Source organism: Tursiops truncatus, chromosome 10 (assembly GCF_011762595.2).
Source record: "Tursiops truncatus isolate mTurTru1 chromosome 10, mTurTru1.mat.Y, whole genome shotgun sequence".
Classification (NCBI taxonomy): domain Eukaryota; kingdom Metazoa; phylum Chordata; class Mammalia; order Artiodactyla; family Delphinidae; genus Tursiops; species Tursiops truncatus.
Window position 1 is genome coordinate 55,232,812 of NC_047043.1, and position 15,266 is coordinate 55,248,077.

Here is a 15,266-nt window from a genome sequence, read left to right on the forward strand (position 1 = left end):
CTCCTGGGGGTTGGGGAGGAGAGCAGAGGTGGGGACCGGGAAGCCGGGCCATCCCTGGCCCAGGCCTGTGGGCGCGTCCCGGCCAGAAATAGCCGGATCTCTCTGGCTTCCTCAGCCACCGCCACCCACAGGCCGCGGACCCTGTCATTATCGCCTGCGGCCCGGCCCCACTCCCTGCCTGTGGGCGCCTCGCCGGGGTTGGGGTGATGCACGAAAGAATCTGGAGTCCTTCTGGGGCAGGGACCGCGTAACGTTCGACGCCCAGCCGGGCTGGTGCGAAAGGGAGCCTCGGAGTCCAGGCGCCAGCCGCTGCTCCCCGGATGTCTGCTTTCCCTTCTGCAAAATGGGTGCACGGACGCGAGTGAGGAGGTCCTTGGAGAGGCATGCCTGGACCTAGTCTGGAGAAGGGTCCCCTCCCGGCTCGCTGGGAAGTTTCTAACCCCAGAAGTGCCCTTGGCAGGGGGCTGGGGCGGAAGCCGTAAAACTTAGAGCAGGTAGGTGCAGAGAGCTCTCCTTTGAGCCCCTCACACCCCAAACTCCTGGCGATCTCCAGGGTACCTTCTTTGGGTGGCCTCCCAAGGGGCTGTCTGGACAAGGGGTCCCTAATGGACCCCCCCACATACTCCCACCATCAATTCTTGCAATCCTGACACCCTTTTTATAGGTACCCAGAGACCTCCAGGGGAAGTCCTGGGGGATCCTGGAAGGATCCTGCTGCCCACCAACTTTTGGGAAAGGCCCTTGGGAGAGCCCCCAGAAGACCTCCCAGGATGCGGGGTACTGAGCCCACCAGTGAATCTTGCTGGGCTGATAAAACCAACATGAGAGTCTGGCAGAACCAGTTGGACCCCAACCCCTCCCCCTCCCAGTACAAGCAGGCCTAGGTGGCCTTGAATACCTCATGAAGGGATGTAACTAGCTAGAGAGCAAGTCTTCCCATCCTGACAGTTGAGCCTGGGTCAGGACTTTGGAGAGGCTCCCGCCCTCTGTATGTCTCCCCTATGCAGAAGGGGGCTGCCCTCTGTCTGGCACTCTCCCCAGTGGGCCTGCCCTCCAGCAGGAGCAGCCCTTGCCCCTGGCAGGCCTGTCCAAACCCTCCTTGCTTTCCCTTCTGCTCAAGGATAAACAAGTCCACACAAGGCCTCCCTGTGGAGCCCCAGCCTGGGGACAGGGAGGATGAGGGGTCCTTTCTCTGTCCTCACTCTCTCTCCCAGGCCCGGACGCCTGTCTCCAGGACTGCCCTTTGGGGGCCTCCTCTGGCCTTGGGGCTAGTCCTGGGACCTCTGACATCCCCGGGGGCCTGCAGGCCCCTCTACTCAGCAAGTTAAGCCTCCTCAAGTCCTGCTCCTCTTCCCAGGCAGAGACACAATGGAACTCTGACACCAGCAATTGACTCCTTCATCTTAAGCATCATTCCTGTTTATTCACATCACCTCCCAGCTCTGAGCCCCAAGCTTGAAACCAGGGCATTACCTGATGCCGCTGGTGGGGGCTACAGCCTGGCTCTTCCTTTGCACACACCAAACCTGTCTCACGCAGGCCCTCTTCTGGCCTCTGGCCCAGGCAGAGGAGCTGAGGCCTTCTCCTGAGCCTGGGGTTGCTGGGCAGGATGGGCACGGCTGACTCAGAGTTGGCACATGCAGCCAGGTTCTGCCAGAAAAGAGGGCTGGGCCACGCCCTGCTCAGAGAAACCAGGCTGCTGCTGTGATCTGTGGGTCAGCGGCTCCCCAGGACTCTCCTCTCCTCCCGCCTGCCCCTCCCTCTCTCTCACAGGCTGGGAGGTCATCTGCTTAATTACTTCTGCTGTGTGTAAGCCTGTGTGGTGTGTGTGACTGCGCCTGTGTGTTGAGGGGCTGGGAGGGCCTAGCAAAGGCTTTGCATTGAACCACAGTTGCTGGATTCTGCTCCCTCTGCCCTTAAACAGCCAGGGCTCTCTGTGGGCCCATCCCTGGCCAGATGCCTAGATTACCCTCCTAAAACCCAGCTCTCAGTAATTTACCTCTGCAGGATTCCCTGAGATCCTGGTGACTCACTGGGCTTTCAGCAGGCACAGAGGGGCCACGTGTGCCCATAGACGAGTTGTCTAATGGGGGGGGGGGGGGTTCAGGCGTCTCCCCACCCCCGGCTGACCATCCTGTCTCTGATGAGCGTGTGAGGGGGGGTGTTGGGAGGGGGGTCCTGGGATGACTGGAGACAGGTGAGACCTAGTGTCAAGGGCTGGTGCCTACCTTAGGTCACTTCCCTTCGCCCCTCCACCCCTACCCTCTCTAGAGGCCTGGGGAGGGGGGAGGATCAACCCAAGAATGCCAACTTTCCAGCTGTGCTTCAGAGCCAGCCCTGCCCAATCCCTCCCCCCAGAAAAGCAAACCTAGATGAGCTTGGGTCAGTGAGGTGTAGCTGCAGCAGAGAGAGCCGAGCGAGGGAGAGGGGAATGAGAGAGGCCAGAGAAGAAATGGGGCCCAAGTCCTGCTGGGCCTTCTAAGGGCTTCCACGTTCGCTCTGGGGGAAATGGGGAGCACTTGAAAGGCTTCAAGTCAAGGAGGGACATGATCTGACTCATGGGTTGTTTTTTTATTTTTAATTTATTTTTATTTAAAAAAATTTTTATTGGAGTATAGTTGATTTACAATGTTGTGTCAGTTTCAGGCGTACAGCACAGCGAATCAGTTATACATATATATCTATCCACTCTTTTTTAGATTCTTTTCCCATATAGGTCGTTACAGAGTATTGAGTAGAGTTCCCTGTGCTATACAGTAGGTCCTTATTAGTTATCTGTTTTATATATAGTAGTGTGTATATGTCAATCCCAACCTCCCAATTTATCCCTCTCCCCACCTTTCCCCCCAGTAACCATAAGTTTGTTTTTTACATCTGTGATTCTATTTCTGTTTTGTAAATAAGTCCATTTGTACCATTTTTTTAGATTCCTTTTTTTGGTTATTTTTTTATTTATTTATTTTTTTGGCCGTGCCGCATGTCTTGTGGGATCTTAGTTCCCACGACCAGGGATCGATTGGGCCTCCTGCAGTGGAAGTGCAGAATTCCTAATCGCTGGACCACCAGGGAATTCCCTGCTCTTGTTTTAAAAGAATCACTCTGGTTGCTGAAAGTGGGGGGTATCATGGAGGGACAGGGCTGAAGCAGGGAGTCCAAGGAAGGGGCTTTTGTAATAATTCAGGTGAGAGTGGACGGTGGGTCAGACCCTGGTGGTGGGAGTGGAGGTCATGAGAAGTGGGAGGATTCTGGATACATTTTGACTGGAGAGCCAGCAGGATTGACCAGTGGGGGCTGTGAAAGAAAGAGAAGAGTCAGAGGTGACTCTAGGTTTTTGGCCTGGACCACTGGAAGCAGGGGTTCCCAGAAGCAGAAATGGGGAAGGCTAAGGAAGAACGGGAGCTCTGTTGTGGACACATTATGTTTGAGGTGCCTTCAGACAGCTAAGGTGAGATGTCAAGTATTGATACAGGATGGATATACAAGTCTGGAGTTTTAAAGGAAGATGTGGGCTCGGGCTAAAATTTGGGATATGATTCAAAGCATGTTGAAAATGTCCGTAAGCCCTCACACAATGCTAGTGGGAGTCTACTCTGGGTTAATCGTTCTGCGAGGTAATTTGGCAATATCTCAAATATTAAAATGTACATATGCTTTGGCCAAGCAATTTTAATTCTATATCATCTATGTATTTTGTACAGAAACATTATACAAGTTGAAATTCACTAGCAGGGACCTGGTTAAATAACCTATGGTATTTCCATTACAGTGGGTTCTCCTGCATCTGTTAAACAAAAACAAAAACAAAACAAAACAAAACAAAATCAGTCCTCTTTGAGTTGCTGTGAAAAAAAAGCAAATTGTAGGATAATATATATAATGCATACTATAATACCACCTGCGCTTTTTAAAAATTAAAAAAACTTTGTAGATAATTGTATTTGTACAGGCAGAAACAATCGCTAGAAGGATATAGAAATAATCCAAGGAAAGAGATTGAGAGGAAGATACTTTTTATTTTTTATGTATTATTTGAATTTTTTACCATAATGATGTATAACTTTTGAAATTTAAAAGTAAAAAAAAATTTCTATTGAAGTATAGTTGATTTACAATGTTATGTTAATTTCTGCTGTACAGCAAATTAATTCAGTTATATGAATATATACATTCTTTTGTGTATTTTTTTCCATTATGGTTTATCACAGGTTATTGACTATAGTTCTGTATGCTATATAGTAGGACCTTGTTGTTTACCCATTCTTTTTTTTTTTAATATTTATTATTATTTTTTTATTTGGTTGCACCGGGTCTTAGTTGCGGCAGGCGGGCTCCTTATTTGCGGCTCTCGGGCTCCTTCGTTGTGGCATGTGAACTCTCAGTTGCAGCATGCATGTGGGATCCAGTTCCCTGACCAGGGATCAAACCCGGGCCCCCTGCATTGGGAGCGCAGAGTCTTAACCACTGCGCCACCAGGGAAGTCCCTGTTTATCCATTCTATACATAATAGTTTGCATCTGCTAACCCCCTAACTCCCAATCCATCCCTCTCCTACCCCCACCCTTGGCAACCACAGGTCTGTTCTCTATGTCTGTGAGTCTGTTTCTGTTTCGGAGATAAGTTCATTTGTGTCATATTTTAGATTCCACATATAAGTGATATCATATGGTATTTGTCTTTCTCTTTCTGACTTTAAAAGTAAAAAAATTTAAAAGGCCAAAAATGTGTGTGGGAACCCAGAGATAAACAAAACTCAAATTCTGGTCGGCAGAACAGGTTATAAAATGAAGAAGGCAGCTCAGGAAATTCCGTTTATGCTGACAAAGTCCTCATAGGTGAGGAGACTGGCGTCCTTTGTTACTGGTGCCCGGTTGAAACCATTCATTTATTCAGTTAGTCACAGAGCAAACAGAAAGTGGTTGCTGGGCACAGTGGAATCAGGGATGAAACCAGCTTATCAGGCAGAGAGATACCAGGAGAAGAGGGAGACGATGGTGGAGGTGGGGAAGCACAGAGGAAAGCGGGGAGCGAGGGAGGGGAGTGTGTCATTAAGAGGGAACGGGCAGCAGCAGATACTGCTGAAAAGTCAAGGAAGATGAGCGCAGAGGAGGAATTGGAGCTTTGCTGAAGACCTTGGCCTGGGCAGAGCTGGGGGAGCTGAAGCCAGAAGGTGGGAGGGTCACAGAAAAAGGGGAGGCCTCTCCCAGGCTGGGCCAGACTCTCTGTGTCCTTCTCTGAGGCTGTTTGGAGGCAGGATGGAGAGGCCAAAGGTGATGGTGAGAATCCATTGTCCTGTCATTCCCTAGGGTAGGGAAGGGGGCCAGGGAGCTTGCACAAGACCACCTGGTTTGGGCAGGCCCCGTCCTAACTCTAGAGCAATGGAGGCCCCCAGACTGTTCTACTAGCTCCTTCCTCCCCTATGGTGGTGGTGGGGTGGGTGGGCTCACATGCACGTGAGCAATTGGACAAACCAGCCCACTTGCCCAAGCTCCCTCTGCCTCCACCCCCACCCACGCTACCCATTAGTGCACACGCCGGTCAGCAATGCGAGGAAGGCCTTAAAGAAGTGGCCTGCACAGGTCCTGTCAATGGGCTCACAATGTCTGGGCAGGCACGGGGCATGTCACATTGACCTTGTGGCCTCCTCGCTCTGGAGAGGGTGTAGCTTGAGGAGACTCAGAGCAGGATCCTCTCAAGTACACAATGCAGAACAGGGGCCCTGGCTTCCCAGCCCTGAGGATGGAAGAGATACCGGAAAGTAGAGATGAGGGAGCCAGACCCAACCACGAGAAGCGGAAGTGGCCCAGGTCTGTAGGCAAGCATCCTGGGCCTCATCTCAGGAAGTGGGTTTCAGGCTGTAGGGCACACAGACTCACCCCAGCAGTAAAAAGAGGATGTTTATACCACCTGTGAGCAGAAGCCATGCTCTGGCAAGGATGGCAGTCACTGTGATGTCAAGCTGCTGCCTTGGACAAGTGCAGGCCTCTCCCCATCTCAGTGGATGATCTCATCACCCACCTGATCCCACACACAGGATATGTGGCAGTCATTCTTGGCCCCTTTTCTCTCTCACTCCCATGATCCATCAGCGAGTCTTGTCAATTCTACCCTTTAGCTCCGTCTCCAATCAATTCCTCTCACTTGAATCCCAGCGCCCTTCACCTCTTTCCTAACCCCTGCGTGAGTTTCCCAATTGAGCTCCCTGATGCCTCTTGCCTCCCCCCAGTCTGCTGTCTCACAGCAACGAGAGTGATCTCAGTAGAACATACAGCTGACCACCACACACCCAGCTTCAGACCTTGATGGCCCTCCTACTGTCCTCAGAATAAAGTTTAAATTCCTTAATGTTGCCTACAAACCCATTTATGATCTGGCCCTTGCCTAGCAGTTTCCTCAACTCCCTGAGTTCCACCCCTGAACTTCTTTCATTTCCTCCCATTTGCAGTGCTCTTTCCCAGTTTTAGCACAATGGGGTCCCTCTGCATGGAGTGCCCTTTTTCTTTCTCCCCTGGCTTACTCCTACTCATTCTTTTTTTTTTTTCACTTAAAAAATGGAAGTATAATTTATATACAGTAAAATTCACCCTTTATGGTGTACAGTTCTGTGAGTTTCGACAAATCCATACAGTTTTGTGACCACCACCACAATCAAGATGTAGAACAGTTCCATCACCCCAAGAAATTCCCTCTTGCTCCTTTGGAGCCAACACTAGCTCCCATCACCAGCTCCTGATAACCACTGATCTGTTTTCTGGTTTGCATTTTCTATAAACAGATATCCTCTAAATGGAATCATTCATTATGTATATGTAGCCCTTTGAGAATGGTTTCTTTTATCCAGCATAATGCATTTGACATTCATCTGTGCTGTCGTATCACTAGTCTGTTTCATCTTTATTGCTGCGAGTATGCTGTATATAGATGTACCACAATTTATTTATCTTTTTATCAGTAGAAAGGACATTTGGGTTTTTTCCAGTTTTTGGAGATGATGAATAAAGCTGCTCATACAGGGCTTTGTAGGCACAAACATTCTCATTTCACTTGGAATAACACCTAGTTGTGGGCCTGATGTATGTGTTACGTTTTAAGAAACTGACAAACTGTTTTTCAAAGCTGCTATAATGGTTTGTATTCCTGTTGCGATACATGAGAAGTTGCTGTACATCCTTACCCGCACTCACGTGGTTCGTTCACCTGTTTGTTCGTTCATTCAACTTCTTGACATTCTACTAAGTGTGTAGTGGTATTGCACTGTAGTTTTAATTTCCACTTCCTTGATGGCTAATGACGGTGAGTCTATTCATTCTTCTAAACCTCTGCTTGGTCTTCACTTCTGCCCAAAACCCACTGTACTCGCTTTCTTTGTAGACTGGTTAAGTTCCTGTCCTTTGTGGTTCCATGACAACAAACAGTTTCTCCACCTTGACCGTAGCCCACTAAACTGCAGTTGTTTTCCTGTTGTCGCCTTGCTCAACACTCTGGTCACACACACACACACACACACACACACACACGGTTGTGAGCTCCGCCTTCCTTTGGTATCTCTAGCTCCTAGCACAGACCTGAAACAGAATCTTTATACAATAAATATTAAATGAACGAATTAATAAATGCTGAACAAATTAGAGAATAGGCAGATGAAAGTAAGTAGGAAGAAGCTTTGGCAATGAGACGGGCCTGGCTGTGCCAATTAACTCTTTCTCTGTCGGTCCCCACGCTAAGGTCCTCCTCTCCGTAAAGGCAACACTGCCGTGCGAACGTTTACGAGGATGACGACTCGACAGCGCCCTTTAACAGACGCAAAGCGGAAGAGGTGGGCCGGAAGTGGAAGTGCGGCAGGGAGTTAGCGGCGTCTCAGTTGCCATGGAGACTGGAAGGGGAGAGCAGCAGTCAGCAGAGTCTGAGTCCTACGCCTTCGCTGAGGCGACGTGGACGCCAACTCCGCGTCCGACTCGGATCCGCAGCCCCAGCCAGTCCTCCCTCGCCTACTCCGAGTCTTTCTACCAGCCAGGTAGTCGGCCCCGCCGCGTCTCGCCGCTCACGCTCCGGCCGCTCCCCGAGCCGCACCTGCTGCGCCTGCGCCCCACCTCGCCGCGCACCCAAGACATCTCTTACTTGCTCACCGGCGTCTTTCAAAACTTGTATACCGCCGAGGTGATTGGCGAGGAGGTGAGTGCGAGTTTGATCAAGGCCCGCGGCAGCGAGGATGCTCGGCACGAGGAGTTCGTGGACCAGCTTCAGCAGGTAACACGGCCCCGGCGTCCCGCGCGCTTCTCCGCGTGCTCACCCGAGGCGCGGCGGCGTCACCGCGTCTGCGGCCGTGCGGGCGACCCAGGGCGCGACTCAGCCACTCGACAAGAGTCAGCCCCTGTTGGGTGCCAGGCACTGGGGATGCAGATGGAAAAGAGCAGACCAAGTCCATGCCGCCGTATATCCGACATTCTAGTGGGAGGACATTCTACACACGCGCTTAGGCGAATACACACATAACGGCATATATCTCTAGCACCTATCTTTATTTCCCTACACGCATACACACGTTATATATTACACATATAAATGAAACGACGAGGGCAGAAAGCTGAATAGTTGTTCCCCGGAGAGGATAAAGTCACGTCCGCTTTGGGGTGCCTGCCCTTGTGTCACAAACCACAATCTTAATCGAGGCATTCATGCCCAGATTTTAGGAAGCATGTCCAGGCTCTAACAGCAACTCTGCTTCCTTAATCTGTATAAGGAGGAAAGTAGCTGACTTGAGTCGTCTCTGCTGAGGCTGACTGCTAAGCAGGCCATACTGCCCACAGCCCCCTTCAAGGAGTCTCAGCTGTGTGCTTTCAAGCAGCTGAGATCAACTCTGAAGGGGCTGACAGCTGGAGGCTCTCAGCTCACTATGCTCCCTGCAGCCAGGTAGCAAGTCCTTCCTTGAAGGGGGTCTGGGTGACACAACCCTTTGTCTGCCACAGGTGGTGTGTTAATTCATATTTGGTATTTCAGAGGTTAGATGGCAGCTCTCTTTACTGTGAAGCCAGTAGTCAGGAGATGGGGTTTCAGACTTGGTGCCGTAATTGACTTTACTATGAAAGCTTTAAGCCACTTCCTTCTGTGGGTCTCGGAGTTCAGATCTGTCTAGTTAGACCAGATGGTCTCTGCAGTTCTGTGACTGTTCTGTGCTTCACGGGAAGCCCTGATGCTGGGGTGGGATTCAATAAAGCTGTGTGATCTCACCATATTTCTGTGCATCTGATCACCCACCTGCCAGATTCGGGAGCTCTATAAGCAGCGGCTGGATGAAGTTGAAATGTTGGAGAGACATATCATTCAGGCCTGCGCACGGGCCCTTGCGGAGAAAGAGCGGGCCATGCACCAGGCCGAAGTACAGGTCCTTGAGCCGTTCATCAAGATGCCTCCAGGTGTGTATGATGAGCTCCTCTATGCCCTTCACCCTGACTCCCCAGTTGTTAATGTATTACTGTGTTCGCTTCATTACCTCTCTAGTCTTTTTCTGAACATCTGGAGAGTGAGTTGCAGATATGTTGTTTCATTACCGCAGAACACTCCATTGTGCATGTCTCCAAAACAGGGACACTCGCCTACATAACCAGCACACAACCCCCTAAGCCAGGAAATCAGCAATGGTGCAGCGTTAACCTCCACTTCCCAGATAGCATGCAGGTTTCACCTGCTGTCCCACAGTGTCCCTTGGTCTAGGATCCTGTCTAGGAAGTCATGTTACATGTCATTGTCATGTCTCATTTTCAGAATTTTCATTTGGCACAGTTCTTTGAACTTTTCCTGTCTTTCATGTTCTTGACTGTTGGGTTTTTCCTCAATTTTTAAAAACTGTGGTAAACTACACATAACATAAAATTTACCCTCTTAACCATTTTTAAGCATACAGTTCAGTGGTATTAAATACGTTCATAATCTTGTACAAACATCATCACCATCCATCTCCATAACTTTTCATCTTGTAAAACTGAAACTCTATGCCCATGAAACAATAACTTCCCATTCCCTGCCTTGCCCCAGCCCCTGGCAACCACCATTCTACTTTCTGTCTCTGTAAAAATTTTTTTTAAGTTACTATTTCTGACCATTTATTTAATTTAATTAATTAATTTATTTACTTTTGGCTGCGTTGGGTCTTTGTTGCTGCACGCAGGCTTTTTCTAGTTTTGGCGAGCGGGAGCTACTCCTCGTTGCGGTGCACGGGCTTCTCATTGCGGTGGCTTTCTCGTTATGGAGCATGGGCCCTAGGCGTGCGGGCTTCAGTAGTTGTGGCGCACAGGCATCGGTAGTTGTGGCTCACCAGCTCTAGAGCGCAGGCTCAGTAGTTGTAGTGCATGGGCTTAGTTGCTCCGCGGCATTTGGGATCTTCCTGGACCAGGGCTCGAACCCGTGTCCCCTGCATTGGCAGGCGGATTCTTATCCACTGCACCACCAGGGAAGTCCCTATAATTTTTTTTCTTAATTTAAGATTTTTTTCTGATGTGGACCATTTTTAAAGTCTTTTTTGAATTTTTTACAATATTGCTTCTGTGTTATGTCTTGGTTATTTGGCCTAGAGGCATATGGGATCTCAGCTCCCTGACCAGGGATCAAACCTGCACGCCCTGCATTGGAAGGTGAAGTCTTAACCACTGGACTGCCAGGGAAGTCCCTTGTCTCTATAATTTTGACTACTCTAAGTACCTCATATAAGTGAAATCATACAGTATTTGTCTTTTTGCAACTGGCTTATTTCACTTAGCATAATGTCCTCAGGGTTCATCCATGTTGTAGCCTATGTCAGAACTAACTTCCTTATAGGCTGAATAATATTCCATTGTAGGTACATACCACATTTTGCTTTTCCATTCATCAGCTGATGAACTCTTGGGTTGCTTCCTGGTGTTAGCGGTTCTGAATAATGCTACTCTGAACATGGTCATACAAATATCTCTTTGAGACCCTGCTTTCAGTTCTTTGGGCTTTATACCCAGAAGTGGAATTGCTAGATCTTATGGTAGTTCTATTTTTAATATTTTGAGGAATCACCGTACTGTTTTCCACAGTGCCTGTGTCATTTTTACATGCCCACCAACAGTGCTCGAGGATTCCCATTTCTCTACATCCTCACCAACTCTATTTTCTGGTTTTTCAGTGTGTGGTTTTTGTTTTTGAGTGTAGCCATCCCGATAGGTGTGAGGTGATAGCTCACTGTGTGGTTTTGATTTGCATTTCCCTGATTATTAGTGATGTTGAGTGTCTTTTCATATGCTTATTTGCTATTTGTGTATCTTCTTTGGAGAAATATCTTGTCAAGCCCATTTTTAAAAAATTTTTTACTGGGGTATAGTTGATTTACAATGTTGTGTTAGTTTTAAGTGTACAACAAAATGAATCTGTTATACAAATACATATATCCACTCTTTTGTAGAATCTTTTCCCATATAGGCCATTACTGAGAGCTGGGTTTTAGGAGGGTAATCTAGGCATCTGGCCAGGGATGGGCCCACAGAGAGCCCTGGCTGTTTAAGGGCAGAGGGAGCAGAATCCAGCAACTGTGGTTCAATGCAAAGCCTTTGCTAGGCCCTCCCAGCCCCTCAAAAAAACATATATCCACTCTTTTGTAGAATCTTTTCCCATATAGGCCATTACAGAGTATTAGTAGAGTTCCCCGTGCTATACATTAGGTCCTTATTAGTTATCTATTTTATATATAGTAGTGTGTATATGTCAATCCCAATCTCCCACTTTATCCCTCTCCCCTTACCCCCCAGTAACCATAAGTTTATTTCCTATATTTATAACTCTATTTCTGTTTTGTAGATAAGTTCATTTGTAATCTTCTTTTAGATTCCACTTATAAATGATGTCATATGATATTTGTCTTTCTCTTTCTGACTTACTTCACTCAGTATGACAGTCTCTAGGTCCATCCATGTTGCTGCAAATAGCATTATTTTGTCCTTTTTTATGCCTGAGTAATATTCCATTGTATATATGTACCACATCTTCTTTATCCATTCCTCTGTTAATGGACATTTAGGTTGCTTCCATGTCCTGGCTACTATAAATAGAGCTGCAGTGAACATTGGGTGTGCGTATATTTTCGAATTATGGTCTTCTCTGGATATATGCCCAGGAGTGGGATTGCTGGATCATATGGTCGCTCTATTTTTAGTTTTTTAAGGAATTTCCATACTGTTCTCCATAGTGGCTGTACCAGTTTACATTCCCACTAACAGTGTAGGAGGGTTCCCTTTTCTCTACACCCTCTCCAGCATTTATTGTTTGTAGATTTTTTGATGATGGCCATTCTGACCAGCGTGAGGTGATAATTCATTATAGTTTTGATTTGTATTTCTCTAATAGTTAGTGATGTTGAGCACCTTTTCATGTGCTTTTTAAGCATCTGTATATTTTCTTTGGAGAAATGTCTGTTTAGATGTCCCACCCTTTTTTTTTTTTTTTTTTTTTTGGTACACGGGGCTTTCACTGCCAAGGCCTCTCCCGTCGCGGAGCACAGGCTCTGGACGCGCAGGCTCAGCAGCCATGGCTCACGGGCCCAGCCACTCTGCGGCATGTGGGATCCTCCCAGACCGGGGCACGAACCCGTGTCCCCTGCATCGGCAGGTGGACTCCCATCCACTGCGCCACTAGGGAAGCCCCCACCCATTTTTTGATTGGGTTGTTTGCTTTTTTTGATATTGAACTGCATAAACTGTTTGTATATTTTGGAGATTAATCCCTTGGCAGTTGCTTCATTTGAAAATATTTTCTCCCATTCTGAGGATTGTCTTTGTTTTGTTTATGGTTTCTTCCTTTGCTGTGCAAAAGCTTCTAAGTTTAATTAGGTCCCATTTGTTTATTTTTGTTTTTATTTTCAGTACTCTAGGAGGTGGATCAAAAAGATCTTGCTGCGATTTGTGTCAAAGAGTGTTCTATGTTTTCCTCTAAGAGTTTATAGTATCTGGCCTTACATTTAGGTCTTTAACCCATTTTGAGTTTATTTTTGTGTATGGTGTTAGGGTGTGTTCTAATTTCATTCTTTTACATGTAGCTGTCCATTTTTCCCAGCACCATTTATTGAAAAGACTGTCTTTTCTCCATTGTATATTCTTGCCTCCTTTGTCCCAGATTAGATGACCATAGTTGCGTGGGTTTATCTCTGGATTTTCTCTCCTGTTCCATTGATCTGTATTTGTTTTTGTGCCAGTACCATACTGCTTTGATGACTGTGGCTTGGTAGTATAGTCTGAAGTCAGGGAGCCTGATTCCTCCAGCTCCATTTTTCTTTCTTAAGATTGCTTTGACTATTCATGGTCTTTTGTGTTTCCATACAAATTGGAAAGGTTTTTGTTCTAATTCTGTGAAAAATGCTGTTGGTAATTTGATAGGGATTGCATTGAATCTGTAGATTGATTTGGGTAGTATAGTCATTTTGACAATATTGATTCCTCCAATCCAAGAACATGGTATATCTCTCCGTCTTTGTGTCATCTTAATTTCTTTCATCAGTATCTAATAGTTTTCTGAGTATAGTTCTTTTGCCTCCTTAGGTAGGTTTATTCCTAGGTATTTTATTCTTTTTTTTTGGCTGTGTCTGGATCTTCGTTGCTGTGCATGGGCTTTCTCTAGTAGCAGCAAGCAGGGGCTACTCTTCATTGCAGTGCACAGGCTTCTCATTGTGGTGGCTTCTTTTGTTGCAGAGCACAGGGTCTAGGTGTGAGGGCTTCAGTAGTTGCAGCACGTGGGCTCAGTAGTTGCGGCACATGGGCCCTAGAGTGTACAGGCTTCAGTAGTTGTGGTGCATGGGCTCTAGAGGGCAGGCTCAGTAGTCGTGGCACACAAGTTTAGTTGCTCTGCAGCATGTGGGATCTTCCTGGACCAGGGATCAAACCTGTGTCCCCTGCATTGGCAGGCATAATCTTAACCACTGTACCACCAGTTTGTACCACAAACCCATTTTTAATCGATTGTTTTGTTGTTGTTGAGTTTTAGGAATTCTCTATATATCCTCATTATTAATTCCTTATCAGATACATGATTTGCAAATATTTTCTCTCGTTCTGTGGGTTGCATTTTTACTCTGTTGGTAGTGTCTTTTGATGCACAATTTTTATTTTTCATGAAGTCCAGTTTGTCTATTTTTATTTTGTTGCCTGTGCCTTTGGTGTCATATCCAAGAAATCATTGCCAGATACAGTGAAATCACTGCCAAATCCAATGTTGTGAAGTGTTGGCCTTGTATTTTCTCCTAAGAGTTTTATTGTTTTAGGTCTTGCATTTAGGTCTTTAATTAATTTTGAGTTAATTTTTTGTATATAGTATTACAAAAGCATCCAACTTCATTCTTTTGTGTGAAGATATCCAGTTTTCCTGGCATTGCTTATTGAAAAGACCATCCTTTCTCTATTGAATGGTCTTGACACTGTTGTCAAAAATCGTTTGACCGTATGTATGAGAGTTTATTTCTGGGCTTTCTGTTCTATTCCATTGATTTCTATGTCCATCTTTATGCCAGTACTATGTTGTTCTTATTATTGTAGCTTTCTTATAAGCTTTGAAATTAGGAATTGTGAATCCTCCAGCTTTGTTCTTTTTCAAGATTGTTTTGGCTGTTGTTTTTGGCTGTTCCTTGAGATTCCATAATGAATTTTGGGATGGGTTTTACTATTTCTGTAACAAAAAAACATCCTTGGGATTTTGATAGAGGTTTCATTGAATCTGTGGATTGATTTGGATAGCATTGACATTTTAACAATATTAAGTCTTCTAATCCATGAACATCTAATGTGTTTCCATTTATTTATGTCTTCTTTCATTTTTTTCAGCAATGTTTTGTACTTTGTATTGTACAAGTCTTTGATCTCCTTGGTTAACTCTCAAGTATTTTATTCTTTTTGATGCTCTTATAAGTGGGATTTTCATAATTTCCTTTTCAGATTGTTCATTTTTAGCATATAGAAATGCATCTGATTTTTGTGTGTTGACTTTATGTACTACTTAGCTGAATTCACTTGTTAGTTCTGACAGGTTTTTTGTGTGTGTGAAATATTTAGGGTTTTCTATATATAAGATCATATCTGCAAACAGTAATAATTTTGCTTCTTCCTTTCCAGTTTGGATGCCTTTTATTTCTTTTTCTTGCCTAATTGCTCTGATTAGAACTTCCAGTACTGTGGTGGCTAGAAATGGTGAAAGCAGACATTCTTGCCTTATTCCTGATCGTAGAGGAAAAGCTTTAAGTCTTTCACCACTGAGTGTGATGTTTGCTGTGG

General features: G+C 46.2%; 1 protein-coding gene across 17 annotated transcripts in view; it reads left to right on the forward strand.

The window, feature by feature from the left end:
* Positions 1 to 15,266, forward strand: part of DLEC1 (DLEC1 cilia and flagella associated protein) — a 104,011-nt gene that overhangs the window by 4,781 nt on the left and 83,964 nt on the right. For 7 of the 17 annotated variants that reach the window (XR_012334546.1, XR_012334547.1, XM_073810994.1 and 4 more), the window contains exons 1-3: positions 78 to 494; positions 7,723 to 8,244; positions 9,260 to 9,410. Coding sequence is in view for 14 of the 17 variants with exons in the window: in XM_073810994.1 (XP_073667095.1) it covers positions 7,864 to 8,244; positions 9,260 to 9,410 (532 nt within the window). In the remaining 3 variants the exon portion in view is untranslated. Of the gene's footprint in view, positions 1 to 75; positions 495 to 7,722; positions 8,245 to 9,259; positions 9,411 to 15,266 lie in introns of those variants that run through there. The other 10 variants (XR_012334545.1, XM_033864562.2, XM_073810997.1 and 7 more) reach the window with 6 other exon arrangements.